The 13,711-nt window shown below is 35.0% G+C and overlaps 1 protein-coding gene across 1 annotated transcript in view; it reads left to right on the top strand.

The window, feature by feature from the left end:
• Positions 1-1,717: 1,717 nt before the first annotated feature.
• LOC121737358 (ATP-dependent RNA helicase vasa) overlaps positions 1,718-13,711 on the top strand; it is a 36,329-nt gene continuing 24,335 nt past the window's right edge. The window contains exons 1-3 of the mRNA XM_042129024.1: positions 1,718-1,875; positions 2,206-2,238; positions 9,439-9,541. Of these exons, the coding sequence (XP_041984958.1) occupies positions 2,209-2,238; positions 9,439-9,541 (133 nt within the window). The 5' untranslated portion in view covers positions 1,718-1,875; positions 2,206-2,208. The remainder of the gene's footprint in view (positions 1,876-2,205; positions 2,239-9,438; positions 9,542-13,711) is intronic.

Genomic DNA, 13,711 nt, shown 5'->3' on the forward strand with positions numbered 1-13,711 from the left:
AGATGGGTCAACCTCGGCGACACAACCATAGACCTTTTTTTTTTTTAATTCGTCCCGGTCGGGACAGGCAAAGGGAGCGTTGCCCATACAGCCATTTCTATGTTTTCTCTATTTAATGAATGATAGTGAAGGCCGAAGCCAATTCTTTTATATTAATTATCTGAAATAGAGTTTTCATCAGGCCGAAGCCCTTTTTCATGTTTTGATAGTATTTTACTCAGGGCTTCAAATACCAGTATTTTTTCATAACGTTACTGCTTCAAAGGCATAGATAACGGTATGAAAATTTACCCGATACTAGAAAATATAACGGTAAAAATTGGAAATAATACCGGTAAATGTTATAACGGTAAATAGGATTTATAACGGTAAAGTACCTGGATGACCGAGCTTTGCTCGGTATAGCAAACACTCATTGACTTCGTGTTACTAAATAACGCCATCTGCTGGTCATTAAAACAATTAGTTGCTCACAAAACAGTATTACTTTGATAACGTTACCTTTTGTAAAATAAGTAGTTAATTTAATCAGTCAATTCAGTATGCAGTATGCACACAATTAAACTAAACGTGTCTGGTGACCAGTAGGTATATATTATAAGAAAAATGACGTCTAATGAGAAAGACATGGTCAGTAGTCAGTACTCAGTAGTTCAACGACAATATGTCAAATTGAATAAGGGACAGTAAAATTTTTACTGTCCCTTCCAATGAATAAGGAAACAGATGGAGGCGACATAACTACAAAAAAGTGTGACCGGCGCCATATTGCCAAGAACTAAACATGGCGGTCTATAGTGATGGGACACTCGGTTGATATTTGTCGAGTATAGAGATATACTAACATGTTATAAGTGAGCGTCCTGTTATATTATATTTTTTATATTATATAAAAAAAATATCATTTTTGCCTATTTTGTCTCTATGTATTATAGTACATAGAGACAAAATAGGCAAATATGTTTTTTTTTTTATATAGGGGCCTCCTTAATTTTAATAAAACTTTAATTTATTTTAAGTTTATTAATTATTATTTAAGTTGCCATTATTGATATCGGGCAAAAATTACCAAAAAATCGAACAAATACTAGTTGTACTCGCGCACGAAGTGTTTACAATTTATTTTAATTTTACCATCAATTATTATTATTATTAAAGTATGTATACAACTGAGTATTTTGTGAACATTTCAAGTGCCTATTTTTTTCGCGATATATCGAGACCGATACTGATATTTTTTCAAATATCGATGTATCGATATATCGATATTTTCTTTCAATTTCGACATCCCTATAATACGACACTTTGACAGTTTATGTACCTCGGAGAACCGGAACATAAAATGGCGGACCGGCCACAGTATTTTGATTTGGTAGAGACCATTATGCCGAGTCCACTTATAAATCAATGGTCCCTTCTTCAATTATTTGACATATTGTCGTCATTACCCATTGGTCATTGTCTTCATTGTCTTGACGTGGTCTTGACTCTTGAGTCGCATCCGCTTCCATCATCCAGCGCATTTTTGTGATGCGCCCCGGCACGCTGAGGCCCGGCCCCGGCATCGGCAGTCGGCACAGTCTGCTCAGTGCTCGCTCCTTTATTCTGCTCAGGTTTTTTCAGACAATCTGTGGTTTAGTTTAGTTATAATCTGTGTAAATTTGAATTCAATCAGCCAATCACAGCGTAGGATTTTATTCTTTGTCCGGATTTTGGATTTTTTGCTGTCATTTGGATTTTGCATTTTCGCCGCCATTCACGTCATGTTCAAGACATTTTCAAGTGAGCTGAAAGAATTTTAAGTCCAGATTCCACATGAACAGTGTTTAAAACTGTCAAGTTTTATTAAATAAATATCCAAGCTTTTAACTGAAAGTAAGTATAATTAAACTTTTTCTAACTTATCTCGAAATTTTGTACTGCGTATGCCTCCATCCTCCTTGTGACAAAGCCGGTGCAGCCATACGATAAAAACTTTAAGTACATCTTGTGCATATAATTAGCTTCCGCGACGTGTTATAGATTCATAATCTTATTTGAAAATCGCTCACTTAGTTTGGTAACTCATATTTCCCATTACAGTACTTATTCGTGGAGGTACATGGTGTACAACCTTCTTTCATCCTTATTTTGGTCTCTGAGGGTAGTTCTGAGTTTTTTTTTTTTAAGTAGCAAAATAAAATAATATATTTCTCTTTATTGTAGATAATGGACGACTGGGATGATTCTCCTGATGTGGTAAGTTTCCAACTTTGAGTTTTTATCTAATAATAATAATAACCGCCTTTTTGTGAAGCCATTATAAATACACTGAAAAGTAACAATATCAAGTGTATGATACCTTGATTCTAGTTTTATTGCTGCTTTTGTGTAGTCACTTGAGTGTCATGGAGACCTAGTAGGTTTTTACATTAGGTATAACTGATAAAAGAGATAAAAATAGAGCGTTTTAGGGTTCCGTACCCAAAGGGTAAAAACGGGACCCTATTACTAAGACTTCAATGTCTGTCTGTGTGTCTCCAGGCTGTAACTCAAGAACCGCTATAGCTAGATTTCTGAAATTTTCACAGATTGTGTATACCTATCTGTTGCCGCTATAACAACAAATACTAAAAACAAAATATAATTAATATTTAAGGGGGGCTCCCATACAACAAATGTGATTTTTTTGCTATTTTTTGCTCGATATCAATAACTACAACACATTGGTACTTGAAATATTCACGAAATACTCAGTAATATTTGTACTTAAATAATCAATAATAAAATTTTAATAAATTAAATAATGAAGGGCGGCTCCCATACAAAAAAAAACACAATTTTCAGCTTATTTTTGCTCGATTGAGGTATGGAACCCTTCGTGCGCGAGTTTAACTCGCACTTGACCGAATTTTTATTTTAGCGGTGGGTTCAGAAACTTCAGCCATTTTAAAGTTTTGAAAAAGAATATATTCAGAAAATAGCCTAATGAGGTAAATTATAAATATATTTTGGACAACGAGGACTAAATCATTTAGTTTAGTGCAAAATAAAATTAATCTATGAAGCTTAGTTAATATAAAGCTTTATTTTTTATATCTGACAGATCCAATGACATTTCTAAAAAAATTTTTAACCCACCATGTGAGAAATCTGATTTCTATACCATGATAACTAGACAAACGTCGGAAGCCTATACAAGCTTAATCTGACACGCTCGAGCTTGTCCTGAAATCCTCCCCTCCCCAACTAGTAGAAGTTTACAGTATTATGCAAAGCCCGTGTAAAATCACTTGTATGTTAGGAAAATCTGCTTCCTGTAATATTGTATACTGATATTACATTTTCAGTTTATTATCATCAAGAGTGATGTCAATATAGACATGTTCAAGAATAATATTATTATGCTTGTTACCTTTTTTGTAATAATAATTCAAGTTTGCGAATTAAGACAATGTACTAGTAATTGTTGAAATAACAGTCAATTTATTTAACATTTATGAATATAATGGAGAATGTTACCTAATTTTGATTATTAGCAGTCCACATTCTCTGTCAAAAATGAAGAATATTAGTGAAATAATTACTTGGATACGTTAATTAGTTTCCGATTTATAAGCAAAACAAGTTGTAACTATACGACGCGGGCGCCCGGTAACGGTGTGACGTCATAGCACAATACCGCCGCGCGGGCCCCATACAATAAACGTGATTTTTGCTCTATCTCAATAACGGCAACAGGTAGGCACTTTAAATTTTCACCAAGGCCTTAATTATATGTGTACTTTAATAATTAATAATAATATTATAATAAAATAAAAAATTAAGGGTGGCTCCCATACAAAAATCACAATTTTTGGCCTATTTTGCTCTATAACGGTATGTGTATTCATGAGCGAGTCCGATTAGTAAAAAAATACAAATAAATAATCGGCCAAGTGCGAGTCGGACTCGCACACGAAGAGTTCCGTACCACCACAGTGATTTTTGTATGGGAGGCCCCCTTAAATTTTTATTTTATTTTAATATTATTATTAAATAATAAAGTACACATAATATATTTAAGGCCTTGGTGAAAATTCCAAGTGCCTACCTGTTGCCGTTATTGATAAAGAGCAAAAAAAGCTAAAAATCGCGTTTTATTTATTGATTGAAGAATCTATATATATAAAACTCAAAGGTGACTGACTGACTGATTGACATAGTGATCTATCAACGCACAGCCCAAACCACTGGACGGATCGGGCTGAAATTTGGCATGCAGGTAGATGTTATAAGTAACGTAGGCATCCGCTAAGAAATAATTTTGATAAATTCCAACCCCAAGGGGTTCAAATTGGGTATGAAAGTTTATATATAACTAGCTGTTGCCCGCGACTTCGTCCGCGTGGACTTCAGTTTATAGCGCGCGATGTCAACAAAATTGGTGTCAAAAGCTTTTATAAAAAAAAACCCTGGTACCCCTTAAATCAATACAGCTGTGCAGTGTGCACACAATAAGTATTTCATTTTTTTATATTAAACTTTATATTTTATGCCAAATTTTAAAGCTTATTTAGCCCTCCAATTACACAACTTTACCTATAAACTATTTATCATTGATAGATTTAAGGTTACGTCACTGCACAGATAAAGTACTGAGTTATTTAATACCGTAGAATAGATATAACAATCGAAAAAATCGAAACTTAAATGAAAGATGATACCACGTCTTATAGAAAGACTTTTGAGCAAGCGTCAGCGCGATGTAGAAGACGCACGGCGCCATCTATTATGAATTGTTGGAACTAACTTAATTTGAACAAATTTACGCATTTTCACCCCCTTAAAACCCTTTTTTCCAGTAAAAAAGTAGCCTATGTCCTTTCTCAGGCTTTAGACTATCTGTATACAAAATTTCATTACAATCGGTTCGGAAGTTTTGGCGTTTGGCGTGAAAGCGAGACTGACAGACAGACAGACAGAGATACTTTCGCATTTATAATATTAGTATAGATTATGTGCACACTGCACAGCTGTTTTTGGGTATTTTGATTAATTAAGGGCCGCGCTACACCGGAATGGCGCTGCCATGCGAGGCGAGCACTTTCAGCGCTGCCATTCCGGTGTAGCGCGGCCCTAAGAGTGGTACCACTTACCAGGGTTTTAAAAAGTTTTTAAATTTGACACAAATTTTGTTGACACCGCGCGCTATAAACTTTTAACTAAAGTCCACGCAGACAATGTCGCGGGCAACAGCTAGTTATGAATAAAAACAATATTATATAGTAAAGTAGGTATGATTAGTTCTGTTACAATAATAAAGTAAAAAATAAACGCCATCTGTTTTCATATATTAGAATTAAAATGTTGATTGCATTGATATATTTTCTGTATGGAATATAGGTACACTCGAACTCCTTTATTTTAGAGCGCCTTCTGTTGTCAACTTGTCACATATATTAGAAATGCAGTAGGAGTTCTATAAGATAAGTATTTTCTGGATGGAATATAGGCCAACACGGTACACTCGAACTCCTTTATTTTAGAGCGCCTTCTGTTGTCAACTTGTCACATATATTAGAAATGCAGTAGGAGTTCTATAAGATAAGATAGATCGATTATTATTATACCAAGTGATAATATTATTAAACATAATATTCTAACGTATTTAAAACTATAAACAAAAACATACTAACTAATAAGTATGATTAGTTCTATGTTACAATAAAGTAAAAAATAAAACGCCATCTGTTGAATCGTATTAGAACTAAAATGTTCATTCCATCGATATATTTCTGGATTTTTTATAATATTATACATAAAATATGTTTAAAATTTTTGAAATTTTATTTTAATACGCATCCAAGACCCAGGAACATTGAAAACTTTTTTTTTTAATAATATTATCACTTGGTATAATAATAATCGATCTATCTTATCTTATAGAACTCCTACTGCATTTCTAATATATGTGACAAGTTGACAACAGAAGGCGCTCTAAAATAAAGGAGTTCGAGTGTACCGTGTTGGCCTATATTCCATCCAGAAAACTTTAATTACGCCTCCGTGGTTTAGTGGCTTAGAGCGTGGCTCTTGACTCGGGTCGTGGGTTATTTCCAAGTTTGATTAATACAAATGCTAATGTCGTTCGTTTATTGTGACTCGTTTAAATTTGGAACGCAATTTTTTTTGTTCTCAGGTAAAGATAATAATATGTCGGGGTAATTACTTGGTCTTACATTCGAATTTAATTATAACTTTTTTAATAAAAATTAAAGAAAAATTAACATTTAAAATAATCATCATCCTTTATACTAAAAAAAATATATCATCATACTACCTCTTAGGGTTCCGTACCCAAAGGGTAAAAACGGGACCATATTAATACTAAGACATCGATGTCTGTCCGTCTGTCTGTCTGTGTGTCTCCAGGCTGTACAGTTCTTACACGTGGGAGAGCCATGCTTTGGCACGAATGAGCCGGCTCGACCGGAGAAATACCACGTTCTCACAGAAAACCGGCGTGAAACAAGCGCTGTGTTTCGCCGAGTGAGTGAGTTTACCGGAGGCCCAATCCCCTACCCTATTCCCTTCCCTACCCTCCCCTATTCCCTTCCCTTTCCTTCTCTACCCTCCACTATTACCCTATTCCCTCTTAAAAGGCCGGCAATGCGCTTGCAGCTCTTCTGATGCTGCGAGCGACCATGGGCGACGGAAGTTGCTTTCCATCAGGTGACCCGTTTGCTCGTTTGCCCACTTATGTAATAAAAAAAAAACACAATTTCTCAGCCTATTTTTGCTCTATTGCGGTACGGAACCCAGGGCGCTAGTCCAACTCGAAAGTTTGGCCGATATTATCCTTTTATATTATAAAGGCGAATGTTTTTGCGTTAATAAGTTTGTATGTGTGTGAGTAGGTATGTGAATGTGTACTATGTTTGTAACTTCTTTACGTTTAAATTTTAAGCAGTTGGAGGAATTTCGATAAGCATTAATATAATAAAGAGTTAGCTGATATTATCCTGGATTAACACATTATAGCTAACTAAGTTTTTAACCGACTTTCATAAAGGCGGAGGTGATATTATGTACGAATGTGGATCTATTTTTAGTGTTACGTACCCAAAAAGGTAAAAACGGGACTCTATTATTAAGTATTCGTTGTCTGTCCGTCTGTCTGTATGTATGTCTCCAGGATGTATCTCAATAACCGCTATAGTTAGACTTCTGAAGTATTTACAGATTTTGTATTTCTGTTGCCGCTATAACAACAAATACTAAAAACGCAATAAAATTAATATTAATACACCGTGCCATACAACAAACGAGATTTTTTTAGTTTTTTTCGCTCATAATCAATAGTGGTAACAGCTGGGCATTTGAAATTTTCACACAATCCTTAATTTATATTTGTTCTTTAATAATAATTAATAGTAAAATTTTAATAAAGTGAATATTAAGGGGGGCTTCCATACAAAACGAGCGCGACCTCCCCTACTATAACCGTACGACGCGGTCGTCAGGTTACCGTGTGACTTCACACTACTATATTATTACACTACTAGCTGTTGCCCGCGACTTCGTCCGCGTGGACTTCAGTTTATAGCGCGCGATGTCAACAAAATTGGTGTCAAAAACTTTTATAAAAAAACCCTGGTACCCCTTAAATCAATACAGCTGTGCAGTGTGCACACAATAAGTATTTCATTTTTTTATATTAAACTTTATATTTTATGCCAAATTTTAAAGCTTATTTAGCCCTCCAATTACACAACTTTACCCATAAACTATTTATCATTGATAGATTTAAGGTTACGTCACTGCACAGATAAAGTACTGAGTTATTTAATACCGTAGAATAAATATAACAATCGAAAAAAATCGAAACTTAAAAAGATGATACCACGTCTTATAGAAAGACTTTTGAGCAAGCGTCAGCGTGATGTAGAAGACGCACGGCGCCATCTATTATGAATTGTTGGAACTAACTTAATTTGAACAAATTTACGCATTTTCACCCCCTTACAACCCTTTTTTCCAGTAAAAAAGTAGCCTATGTCCTTTCTCAGGCTTTAGACTATCTGTATACAAAATTTCATTACAATCGGTTCGGAAGTTTTGGCGTTTGGCGTGAAAGCGAGACTGACAGACAGACAGACAGATAGAGATACTTTTGGCGTTTGGCGTGAAAGCGAGACTGACAGACAGACAGACAGACAGAGATACTTTCGCATTTATAATATTAGTATAGATTATGTGCACACTGCATAGCTGTTTTTGGGTATTTTGATTAATTAAGGGCCGCGCTACACCGGAAGCACTTACCAGGGTTTTAAAAAGTTTTTAAATTTGACACAAATTTTGTTGACACCGCGCGCTATAAACTAAAGTCCACGCGGACGAAGTCGCGGGCAACAGCTAGTATTATACATAAAATATGTTTAAGATTTTTGAAATTTTATTTTAATACACATCCAAGACCCAGGAACATTGAAAACTTTTTGTTCCGCCTGCGGGACTCGAACCCAGGACCCCCGGGATGAGCGCTGGCCACGCGCAATGCGAATTCATTTTCATCGATATTTTCATGGAAATAAGATATTTTCCCACATCAAAATGTAGCCTATGTCCTTTCTCAGACTCTAGAATAACTGTATACAAAATTTCATTGCAATCGGTTCAGTAGTTTTGGCGTGAAAGCAAGACAGACAGACAGACAGACAGACAGAGATACTTTCGCATTTATAATATTAGTATGGATTATACGTTATTTAATAACTATTATATGATGACACTATTATATGTGTACTTTAATATTTAATAATAATATTAAAATAAAATAAAAATTTAAGGGGGGCTCCCATATAAAAATCACTGTAGCGGTACGGAACTCTTCGTGCGCCAGTCCGACTCGCACTTGGCCGATTATTTATTTGTATTTTTTTTCACGCCTGTTTTCTGTGAGAACGTGGTATTTCTCCGGTCGAGCCGGCCCATTCGTGCCGAAGCATGGCTCTCCCATGTCTAAAATAGAGAATATAGTTTATAGAGCAAAATAGGCCAAAAATTGTGATTTTTGTATGGGAGCCATACTTAATTTTTTATTTTATTATAATATTATTATTAATTATTAAAGTGCACATATAATTAAGGCCTTGGTGAAAATTTCAAGTGCCTACCTGTTGCCGTTGTTGAGATAGAGCAAAAAATCACGTTTATTGTATGGGGCCCGCGCGGCAGAATTGTGCTATGACGTCACAAGCGGTCGCGGACTGTAATTAGCGGGAATCGATATTTTTCGAAACTTTGAATCCCTATAAAATCAAAACTACTAGGTATTTTTGACTGCAACAAAAACTAGTGTATTTGTATACACACAGGCTTTACTGTGACAAAATTTCATACCTAGTAACATTCTCCATTATTATTTGTTTGTTGGGATGCAGTTTTTATAATAATATACTTATTCGATTTCAGGCTGTACCACAGAACAATTACAACTCGTACAACAATGAAGTCGATGAAGGCCACAGTCTTTCCATGGGCAGAGGTTTCACATCCTTCATAGAAGAAAATAATGGTATGTTAAAATTTAAATTTTTTCTTTGTTCTATTTTATATAGAACATTTATAAAAATACATGTTGATCCTGTTATTATACTTTTAGTTATTATAATATAATAAAATAGCCTTATTGTCTTCACATTCATGTGAAATATTTTTCAAACAATATGTTGATAGGCCAGTGATATGTTAGTACCCGAGTACATAATACTCTTCGTGATTGTCAAGTTTAAAAGTCAATAGCTGTTTTTGTAAGTGGCTGATAAAAGCAATTGCTGACAAGTTGAGAACACTTGAAAGAAAGCTTGAGCCCACACATCTTAAAAAAAGTTCTTAGAAATAACAAGTCTTTTTACTGAAGTGTGTAATTTCAAACAGATGTTGGGGCTTATACATATTGTGAGTTTTTTGTAACTTTCTAGGGTTGCAATTTGAGACACAATTAACAATGAGTTAAAAACTCAATAGTTTTTTTAATAATAAATCATAATTAAAATTGTATGTACAATAGAAATATTGATGAATTGGTTTGCAGATGTTAGAAATTGACAAGACATATTAAATGCTGTTTTATTTTTTATTTATAAATGCTTTTAAACACATTCTATGATGTTATACCATATTGTGATCAAATCCATCCAATCCATGTACCGCCATTCTATAGTAGGTAATATAATTATTGTATGTAAATGAGATGGGGTGTCCGTCTGTTATCTTTTCACACTTTAACCACTAAACCAATTTTAAACAACTTTTTCATCAAGATAAGACTGGGAAGGACATACTATATCTTTTTTATATATATATATATATATATCTTTTTTTTTATTCAAAATGGGTAGGTATCATGATACACTTTTTGAAAGTCGAACGAAGAAACTACGTTGCCTACCACCGGTTCGGGAACTACCCCGCCGAGAAGAACCGGCGTAAGAAACTCGCACGGGGCCATCTTTTGCAAAAAAAAATTGGAAAATTACAATGTTATGGCTAACAGCTATGTAACAAAATTAAAAGAAAAGTAACCTGCATGGAGCCACCCTATTCCCAAGGTGTGCTGTCCTCAAAGAAATCTTTGAATACTTGTTTTTATCACAGTAAAATGTAAAGTTTCAGTGAGATTAACTTACATACTTTAACACCGTGAAATTGCGGGTGAAATTAAGTGTAATATAAGGACTGCCCAATAGGCAAAATGATTAATTCATTTGCATACTGTTAAAATTGATGAATAAAGTGCATGATTGATGGAACTGTTGCAAAGATCATCGAAATATGTAAGCTATTAATATTTTGCAATAGTACCATTCATTTGTTATTAATGACCACAGTGGCTCGGTTGTTTGTCTCAACTCTAGGCTCAAGATTTTCTGATCGCGTTTTCAAATCCCATAAAGTGACAAAAAAGTTTTCAATGTTCCTGGGGACGTGTATTGAATGTGTGTATAAAAAATATGAATTAAATGTTATACTTTTAAGTTTTATTCTAATAAGGTTTTTTACAAGGTATCTGTGTAAATTGGGTGTGTTAGTGTAAATTAAGTGTATAGATCAGGTGTTTCGCAAGATTTTTTAGGTGGGGTCTGGATAGTGTAGGAAAAAGGTGTACTTTATCTACAGATTGATACTTGGTAAAAGCTTAATATTGCATAAGCTGCAAAAATATATGTAAAAGATGTAAGTAGATAACAAACGATATTGTGTTACATTAAACTCATTATTGTCAGCTCAATAAAAATGTAACGGCTTGCGCTTGCGGTAGCAACGAACGCGTATCTTTCTTTTGTTGATATTGAATAAAGTTGAATTACGAGTTGTAATTGAACTTTATAATAATTATTGTAACACCAGAAGTTTACAACTGCGACATCGAATTGTATCAAAATGTAAAATGATGCTATATTTAAACACTATAGCATCACTTTCCACCTCGTAACTAGAGGCGTAGGGCAGTTCCACACGTACCACAACAATACCACGACCAACGATATCAAAATACTACGTTCTAATTCTATGACCACGACCACACCACGTGGTCGGGAGTATCTATATATTAATACGTGAGCCAAAAACTTTGTGGCATACAAAGTTTGACGAAAAATGGGGAAACGTAGGTGAATGAAATTTTGCATAGTTATAGTTTAAATGGTGAAGGAGTCCATCGAGCTAATATTATTTTGAAATTATGCTTTTATCATACATTTTTTTACAAATAAAACATTACACACACTACAACACACACACAAGGAAAAATGACAGATTTTTGATTGACAAGCCTATGCATACGAATTATACTTTTTTATTAATGGTTGATGTCTGTTGACAACAAGGTGACAAATTGAAAATGGATTATAGTTTTTTTTTATTGAATCTTAGATACTATTAGACAATGCTTACACGGCCAGTCTGAGATCAGCTGAGTCCCAGAGACGAGAGTTGAAAAAAATATGATAAAAATAATATTTTTTTACAAAATATAGGTAGTAGTCCTAATGTCGTTGAAATTAAGGTCGAATTTCGGCCATTGAGCGATCTCTAGTACTTGTATTGAAAATGAATAGGACTATTCGCACGTACCACATTTTCGCGACAGTGTGGTGTGGTTGGGGTACGTGTGGGTCAAGCCTTATTCGACCTTAGAATATTGACGCCGCGAAATAATAAGCTGCAGATTTAGTGACAGTTCTAACTCCTGAGTCCTGACACAGCACGTGTGTAGTTCCCGTATTTAAATCGTGTGGCTACGCCTTTTGTTTCTTTTAAATGACTTGTCACACTGGCGGTTTGCGGGCAGAGCGGTTGCGCAGCGGTCATTAGCGTTTGACCGCGACACATTCGCCCCCTTTAACCGCAAAATATGTTATAAAGACCTTACGACATTTATCAAGCCTTGGCTGAATGCTAAACAACCTACTCTGTACATCTGGTGTCGCATACTACGGTGATCTCGTGGACAGCGCTAGGAACTTCCGTGCCTTCAAGCGTTTTTGTCACAATTACTACTGGCAACAGTCTAACACAATAAATTAATTTAGCTCTAGCGTAGTAGTCACTATTATTATTAACGTTTATTCCCGTGGTGCTTCCCCCTTCCAGTTCTTTGACTTTCGGTCACTGCAACCTTGTGCTGTCTCCCGCTTTATATGGGGAGGGAATCTGGAATTCTTCCTACTCCTCCTATTTTCTTCTGATTAATTTCGTTGCGGGTCCCAAGACAGCTTTAGCATGTCCCTCGGGCTCCCTGAGATCATATCAAAGGGTTTTCGTGGTTGGATACCGCTGTCAATCCTGGCGACACAGGAGATACAGTGGTAGGAATGTGTGGTGGGCCAAAGCCCGTTAAAAAAAAAAAAAAAGCCTTGGCTGAATTTATAAGCGGCGGCGCGAACAAGAAAATATGTGTAAATGACAGCTCGATTTGCTTGTAATTTCGTGGTGTAGCCAATAGCTACCAAACTACGTTCGGACGGGCCCATATAAATCATCAAGCACCAATAGCGCGAGACATAACGATACCGAGCTATTGAGATCCACGCGCTTATAATAATGACGTTAACTTTAAATCACACGTTCTATACCGTGTTTTGAATTATATCTTGCGGTCTCACAGTCACAGGTCAGTGAGCTTTCAGTAAAACGAACTAAAATAAAAAAAATTAACAGCTCAGGTTAATCCCTTAGACGTAGGTTACACGCTCAGTTTCTCATTTAGTATTCCATTTAGTGTTAGTGAGGTTTCAGAATAAGAACATAAGTGAGGTGTAGTATAATAATACAATATACCTATATTGTCTAGTCAACAATAAGGTTTGCATTTGTGCGATGAGCTAAGACTGCATTGATTTAGTACACAAGAAACACATACAAAGTATAAGGAACACAAGTGTTGTGTATAATTACTGTAAAATAAGTATGAATTTTCTCCAAAAACCTACAGGTACAATCTTATAGTTGCATTGTAGATTTTTGTGTTATTTCACAAACTATTTCCTTTTAAACCTGAAGTATTTTGGTATATTATGCATGATAAACACTGCACCAGAGAGGTAAATTCAAAGGCATATTACTTACTTTTAACAAGAATTTTGAGAACACCACCTTTTAAACTTTAGATGTATGTATAACATGCTCTGGATAAACATTGACACACCTAAACTACTAGAAAAAGTTAAATAATTGATAATAT

The sequence above is a fragment of the Aricia agestis genome, chromosome 20, assembly GCF_905147365.1.
Source record: "Aricia agestis chromosome 20, ilAriAges1.1, whole genome shotgun sequence".
NCBI classification, from domain to species: Eukaryota; Metazoa; Arthropoda; class Insecta; order Lepidoptera; family Lycaenidae; genus Aricia; species Aricia agestis.